Source organism: Nannospalax galili, unplaced genomic scaffold (genome assembly GCF_000622305.1).
Source record: "Nannospalax galili isolate Female #2095 unplaced genomic scaffold, S.galili_v1.0 scaffold449, whole genome shotgun sequence".
NCBI classification, from domain to species: domain Eukaryota; kingdom Metazoa; phylum Chordata; class Mammalia; order Rodentia; family Spalacidae; genus Nannospalax; species Nannospalax galili.
In genome coordinates this window covers 316063-324281 of record NW_008360312.1, presented here as the reverse complement: position 1 = coordinate 324281, position 8219 = coordinate 316063, and the positions used below count along the sequence as shown (strand labels likewise).

Genomic DNA, 8219 nt, shown 5'->3' with positions numbered 1-8219 from the left:
GCGGACCAGGCTGGCCTCGATCTCACAGAGATCTGCCTGCCTAAACTGTGTATTTTAATAGTGAAATGGAGATCTTTTTTTAAAGTTTAAAACCTCAATTTTATGTCAGGATTTATACTGAGTACAATATTGTATAATTGTATTAATTCAACTGTAAACCTAAAAATTTACAGCCAGTTTTGAAGGAGATGCATCTTAGCTCTGGAAATTGTTATTGAATATGTCAATGCTGTTGTAATGAAAAAAAAAAGAATTTTAGAATGGGACTGGTGTACCAGCTAAGTTAGTAGAGTGCTTGTCTAGCAAGCATGAGGACCTGGGTTCCATCCCTAGTATGACAGAAAGGTGGTGTGGTGGCACATGCCTGCAGGAATTACAATTCCAGCACTCATTTGAGAATGAGAGAGAGGAGGATCAGAAGGTCAAATCATCCTGGGATACCTGAGCCCTTGTCTCAAAAAAATAATAATAAAAATGAAGAAAAAAAAAGTAGAAGAGAGACTATTTAGTGAGAGAGGAGGAGTCATCTGCAAGGGGTGGGGAGAATTAAGAAAGCAAGAGAGGGTAAGGAGCGTGAGTATGAGCAAGGTATATATGTATGTAATTGTGTGAAGAGGCCATTATGAAATTCATTAGTTTGTATGCTAATAAAAACCCTCTCAAAGAACTATCTGCTAAGTAATTCACATTAACATTATGTAGGGATTATGGAACCCAGAGTTTGTCCCTTGATTGATCCACAGGAGTCTGCCTATTAAATGTTCGTAATGTTATGGTCTAAATGTCAACCATACTGGTGAGGCTCCAGTTTTCAGTTTTTGCTTCCACATGACTAGGAGTGGAGAAAAGTGGAAAACTAAATGCTATTTAATTTCAAGAACTTTTAGGATGGCATTTGTAAAACATTCTGAGAAATAAAATTGAATGGTACCTGAAATATTCCTAGAGAGCTCCATTTACTCTCAGTAAGCACAGGATCCCAAGAGCTGACCCCCTGATTCTCTGTCTTCAAGTCATTAGATTAATGTACTTTTAATTCTATGCAAGATGCCAGCTGAAGGAAAATAAAGAGATGACATCAAATATAGTCATTTTGTATAGGGTGCGGTTCCCTGGCTGGTTATTATTATTTTTGAAGGAAAGTTGAAGGAATAGTATAAAGAGAAGGAACTCTTACAGTTTTAGCCTTTTCCAATATTTTTTAAGTTATTAGAAGCAGGCTATGAAAAATTTCACTCTAGGGACTAAAAGAAAGGGCAGAAAGAAATTGAAGCTGTGTTAAATGTTATATTTAGTAAACTAAGCTCTTCATAAATATTTAATCACTGGAAGCACAGCCAATGCCAGCAATATCGTTTCATCTAGGACCACAATGAAATTGAAGTTCATTCCCAAAGCTGATATTCCAGCTCTTCTTCAATTAATCCACACAACTCCCTTTGTGTATTTAATCAAATTGTTGCAGTCTCAAATTAAATGTTCTATTCACATGCACTTCCAATTTCAGGATGCCAGTCTTTCTGAATTTCTGTAAATGGAGCAAAGATTCGCATTCAAATTCTAAAAACATTTACCTCTTTTCATGGTTTTCAGCCTGTGTAATCTTTTAAGTATTAATATCCATTCTGGTTATTGAATAGTTTAAATTTTGCAGCAAATGAAATATTTCTAGAATTCCCTTAATACACAGAAATATCTGCTTTCCCCAGAAGCAAAAGCAAACAAGGACAAACAACAGCAAACACTTGGAGTTTAAAATAATCTTGACTCCTTACAATAAATCAGAGGAACAAACTTCTGTTCTATGAACGTTAAGTGAGGCAGATCAACCTCTCATATGCAAATTTGCCAATGTCTGGCCAATCATCTTCTATCAATCTTCCATCCTGTCCTGGTTTTTCCTTCTCCTTGTCACTAACAATCTGTGGGACATTAAGATTTGTCCTCTTTGCAACATAAGTTTTTACAAGATTAAAAGTGTGGAATTAACAAAAAGAGTGATAGCAATCCTGACCTTGAATTTTGGCTCTGTCCTTCATGAGGGAGAATAGGGCACATTGTAATGCTTTTAAAATGCTCTCATTTGAGGTTAAGAACACTGACTGCTCTTGCAGAGGACTCAGGTATAGTTCATAGCACCCATATGGCAGTTATCAACTGTCCATATCTCCAGTTCCAGGACATCTGATGCCCTCTTCTCCTCCATGAACATTGCATGACAAGTGAACTTACATACATGTAGACAATACACTCATACACATAAAAATAATAAACACAATATTTAAAAGATATTCTCATTTTCTTATCTACAAGGAGGTAATGCCATTGCATTCCAGGGAAGCTTTGAGAACCAAGTAGGCCATTAAAAGGTGCTTGGCCTCAGGTATCTTGAGTAACAACTGTGTCTATGAAAGTACTGTAAGCAATGATATCTCTACCTAACACTTTCTTTTCTTTAGGGCTTTCTTTGATTTTTCTGGTTGGTCCTATAAAGAGATTTGTAGTGAAGTAGGGATGTCTTACTCTCAGAAAATAAATTTTAGAAAGTGATACAGGTAGCCCTTGTGATTTGGTTGAAAAGAGGTCTGATTAAGAATAATGACAATAATAGCTGATATTTATTAATTTAGCCAGAACTTACTTTGAATGTGCTAGATACTGCATAAAGTGCTCAGAGGGGAGAAAAAAACAAAGAAATGTAATGAATATAACATTTCATTGTTTCAGTTGTATTCAGGTTCAGCCATAATCAGAGAGTGAGCAGATGCATAATGACTTAATCAAGGAAGAGTTTAGTTTTTTTTATATAACAAGAAGTCCAGAGATGGAAGTCCAGGGCTAGGACAGTGTCTCCACAATGAAACTCAGGTCCTCTAACCTTTCCCTCAGCCTTCACTATGGCTTTCACTCTCTTGCTTATCGACTCAGGGGTAAAATAGAAACTTAATGTCATAGATCTACTACCCAGGTATGGCAAAAAGATAAAGTTGCTTGATGGTGAGCCCTCCTATTCTTAGGAATCACCTTTAAAATTCCTGGGAGCTTTCTCCAAATGTGTGTATAGGTATATATAAACTTTTTACTTGTTACATGCCTCCCTTACCTGGAATAAAAGATAGAAACCTGAGGTCGTGCCACCCCATTATTGAGCCATGGCTATCAACACAAATGGAAAAGAGAAAGAACGTGGAGTTCTAACTAGCGGTGGTTTGGACTTAAAGAGGTCAGAGAGAAAAGCTGGTAAGCTTCTACACTGAAGCATCATAGGAACTAAGCCCTGAAAGATGATAGACAAAGTGAAGAAAACAATGTATCCTGGGCTCAATGAACTGAGATGCCAAGACACTGAGGTAGGGTGGTGTTTTATCTGGAAAAATAGATCTGTGGCTTTGTGTAGTTTTTTATTCTCTTCCCCATCTCTCTCTTGCAGGGATATGGACGCCTTTTTCTTCACATGATCAAACACAAACATATCTTGGCTAAGAACTATTTTTCTCAGATTCCAGTGCTGGCTTCATTTATACATGAAGATGGTGAAATAGAAGTGATCAGAAGTAAATACTCCATAGATAGGCCATCTAAACTTATAGAAGCGCATGGGACTCATCATTAGTGGGTTCCAAAGCATTTATTTAATGATGGGCATTTCTGATCTCTGCTAAAGGAGTAATACAGGGGTCATGTAATTTGCAAACATGCATTTGTCCTTTTTATTGGTTTTAATTATCTTTGTTTTCATAGTATTATATGGTATATGAGGAGAAAACTGTATAAATGAGCCGTTGTTGGATGGTAGTGCTAAATTATTCTCTGATTTTATTAAGATTAATAATTTAAAGACAATATATAGTTTTTCTATTTTCATGTTAAATTTAAAAAATTAAATGTTTTATAGTTAAAATACAACAGCCAAACAAAACCTTGGCCTAGCTTTCAATGCAAGTAATTTACTTAATATATTATAGTTTTAGGAGTGTAATTATTTCTTATAAGACTGTATTTTGATATAGGGATTTGAAGTTTTGCCTTTTATTGTCTGCTTTTACCTTTTAACCTTCCCATAATCCAAGAAAAGAAACTGTAAACAAAAAATTTCTGCATTTCATGCTGCGAAACAGGGCAAATAGTGAAAATATTATCTATGGAGGAGACTTCCTGTGGGGCAATGGTGAGATTCAGTAGGAAGGATGAACTTGATCCAATCAACTGTATCAACTCATTTCTTAATAAACTTAAGGAATAACCGTGGCTGCATATCTTTCTGGAATTTGGGATGATCAACAATGATGCATCAAGAAGTGGAGTACCCAAAATAGCATGATTTAAGAATTTATGTACAAGGAACCTATTATAAGATGTGCATAATATGTAGGGAAACTAAAGGAATAGCATAGGTATCCAGGGCCAGATTCAGACATGCTGAATGTACCTGATAGTCTCCAATGAACTTGCAGAGGGACAATCCTGAGAACACAGAGTATAAAGAAGACCAGATCACTGAGAGGACCAGCAACCAGCTATCAAAGGAGCAACCAGCCCTTGGTGATCTCAAGAGATCTCAGAGAAATAAGCTTCCAGTTTCATACTTCTCCCTTGTGCCAATCTCATTCTTGGGTTTTCCACTGGAAAAAGATGAAAAGGAAAGAAGCAGAGGGTCAAAGTTCATATAGCTTCAAAGCAAAGGCAGGGTAAATAAAGTGTGAGCAGATCTGGAGGGTTGAGTAGAATGTACTATGACAAGGAGACAACGGAAAGCAAGGATATGGTGATCCAAGTGACAATATTTCTTTACATATACCATAGAATTACAGAGAAACACGAATTTTTCTCCTAATTCTAATCTATAGTAAATGAGGCTTCTCTCTCGAGTGTAGTGATTAAGAATCTCAAGCTATGTATTTTTTCTGTATAAACGTTTGACAATATTTTAGCAACACATTTCTAGCATGTCTACAGCTTCTCTTTGGCAAAGGCCAGGCATGTAGCATTTGTCTTTAAGGAGCTAAATATCTAAGAGAAAAGTGTATTTTAAAATCAACAGTCCAGAATTATAGGAGCTTTCTCAACACCAGATTGTAGTTCGAACTAGATTGGGATCAATATGATCACTGATGTAATGACAACCATTTATGAAAAATGTGCTGGTTGACACAGGAATGAAAATACCCAGACTTTTGCAATAAAATTCAGGAGACCTTTGACGCTCTGGAAAGAAGGAAGAGTGGGATGAAATAGCTAGATAGGACCAAATGAAGGATTTCATGAACTTCTCCATTAACCTACTGGTGAAGAGGCTTACCATAGCATTGTCTCATAGGAAAGGAAGGCAGTAAAATGGAGAGGAGTCAATAGAAATTTAAGGCCTGAAAGACAAAGCTTGGAATACTTATTTCCCTGGCTCCTCCCATTAATTTCTTGGTCTGTTAGTAGTGACTGTGTTTCTCTGAGATCTTGCTTGGATTGGATCCACCCCTCCTTGAAATAATTGTTTCACTTTCTTCCTTTGTCTTAAAAGTCAGTGTTTTTCCTTTTTTGTAGAACGATTTAGTGTTTCACTTATGCTGCAGATTTCCTTAAATATTGTCTTTTCCTTTATAGATAGTTCTTTTTTTTTAAAATGCTTTCAAAAGAAACAGTTTGAGTATGCCAAGAAGTTTGTGTTGAGCCCTGACCACAGGGGTAATTGGCTCTGTGAGTAGGCCCAGCAAGTCGACCTTCAAATGGAGTCCTAAGCTTGGATTTCTCATGTACATGAAGAGCATATGGATGACCTTGCTTGGGAAGAACAGCATGATGATAATATACATACAACATGTGATAACACGACAATTGCTCACACCATCACCAACTGTGGCACCGTATGTGGCACAGATGGAGAGTAAAGCATAGATGCAATGGGTGAGGCTATAAATGACTGTGTAGCTAGCTCTCTGTCAGTGAGAAAGTGCCTGAGAAAAATAAATCAGTGAAGATTTATTTTGGCCCATAGATCCAGAAATTTTCAATCAAGGTTGCCTGGCCCCCTGCTATAGGTGTGTGGTGAGGTAGAACATCATGGAAGAGGCACAGTGTAGTAGAGGAAGATGCCTACTTCATTCCAATTAGGAGAGAGGGAGAGAAGGAGGGGAGAGGGGAGAGAGAGAGAGAGAGAGAGAGAGAGAGAGAGAGAGAGAGAGAGAGAGATATTGATTCAGTGATCAGTGATCTTCCTCCAGGCAGGTCCCACTTCCCAGTCTTCACAACCTCTCACTTATGCCATCACACTGAATCCATCAAGGGATTAGTGCAGTGATAATGTTATAGCTCTCATGGTTCAGCCAGAATGCCCATTAACTGGCAACCAGGACATTTCAGGTCCAAGCCTTAGCAGTCTTTGATGGCAAAGACTGAGGCTTAGCATGAGTATCGCATATGCTAGAGAGATTAAGATAGGAAAGGATGAATTGAAAGCACTTGTTGGCCAACTTAATGCCCTGATGAAAATTCAGAAGGCAACTATAAAGAAATACCTTATTTCCAGGAGTGGTGATGCACACGTTTAATCCCAGCACTCCGGAGGGAGAGGTAGGCAGATCTCTGTGAGATTGAGGCCAGCAAGGGCTATACAGTAAGATCCAGTTAAGAAGAGAAGTGAAGGGGAAGAGGAGGAGGAAGAGGAGGAGAGGAGGAAGAGAAAAAAAACTTTATCTTCTGTCTATATAGGACAGATATGAATAAAGATTAAATTTGGAGTGTGATTGTAATCTTTGTAGGCCTTCATGTCAATTATATGTGGATGCCTGCCAGGTCTCATACTAGGTAAGGATATTTGGTAGGAAAATCAAGTTGATCTAGTATGACTTAGTGTGTATACTGGAGGAGTTACAGAATCATGGCAATCTGTATCAAGAACACAAATGAAAAGAATATATATTTTACTTTCATTTTTGTTGCTGTGAAAAAATATTCTGATAAAAAGCAATTTAGAGGAAGAAGATGTTTATTTGGCTTACAATTCCAGGTACTCACCAAGGCTGGCCTTCCATCCACTCATCCCTCCTCCTCCCCCTCCAATTCTTCCTACTTTTCCACAATTCTCAGTTTTCTGATCTATCGTCTATCTATCTATCTATCTATCTATCTATCTATCTATCTATCTATCTATCCTTCCCACCATCAGCCCCAACCCTCTCTCAGCCCAAGAGAGGGGAAAGATGGAGTAATGAGCAGTGGACCAAGGCTAGAACAGCCCAATGGCTCCCAATAGCCCAATAACCTTGGGGAGTTGATATCTATCTATCTATCTATCTATCTATCTATCATCTATCTATCATCTATCTATAACTCATCTATCATCTATCTATCTACCTACCTATCATCCATCCATCCATCCATCCATCCATCCATCCATCCTACTGAGTCCATTTGATGGTGCTAGTATATTCATGTGTTTAGAATTTGGATAATCTATCTTGGGGAGCTTCTCTATAGAGGAGCAGCCAATAATTGCCCGTAGCTTTTCATCTAGAAATGGGACCTTGTGTAATTCCCCCATTCACATTGAATGTTAACTAGTGGTGTCATTATACATTACGAAGGTCTTGTTTAGACAACTATATTATTGAGATTTCATGGGTGCAGCTTCCCTGTTATGTCTTTTTTTCCATTTGATTATTTATTTATTTATTTATTTATTATTGGGCTTTTGGCAACTCTAACATTCCCCCTTCTGAAGAGGTAACCCTAAAATCTTTTAAGGATTAAATAAAAGTCCCCAAATATTTTCGACATTTTTGGCCTTTGGAATGAGCAGGTTGCCTAGAGGCCCAAGGACACTGTGAGTTTTAGCCAAGAAACTAGCTACTTTTCTTTGGAGTCTTTTTACTCTAACTGCCTAGCTAATTCCTACCTCCTATTCTTATCACACCACCCCTTGAAGAGGTTACCCAAATTGTCAATAGGGAATCAGGACACAGACTGCTCTGGCTTCTTCCATGCTGAACAGGGACTCAGGGTGAGGCAATTGGACTACCCCTTCAGTGGGTCTATCTAAAAGACTCCAAAATTGCATAACTCTTATCTCGAGGGGGAAAAGAAAGTCTTTGAATCATGAATAGGAGAAGTGAAAGAGAAGTCAAGGCAAGAATAATTAGCATTACAAGTTCTAGACAGGGAGCTAGAAAAAAGTCAGAACAGGGCAATTTTCAAATGTTCATATGAGAGTCCATTGGGATTGCTTT

The 8219-nt window shown here is 37.8% G+C and overlaps 1 protein-coding gene across 2 annotated transcripts in view; it reads left to right on the top strand.

The window, feature by feature from the left end:
- Iqub (IQ motif and ubiquitin domain containing) overlaps positions 1-4240 on the top strand; it is a 70764-nt gene extending 66524 nt beyond the window's left edge. For both annotated transcript variants that reach the window (XM_008824869.2, XM_008824870.2), the window contains one exon: positions 3431-4240. In XM_008824869.2, the coding sequence (XP_008823091.1) occupies positions 3431-3613 (183 nt within the window). In that variant the 3' untranslated portion in view covers positions 3614-4240. The remainder of the gene's footprint in view (positions 1-3430) is intronic.
- The last annotated feature ends 3979 nt before the right edge of the window (positions 4241-8219 follow it).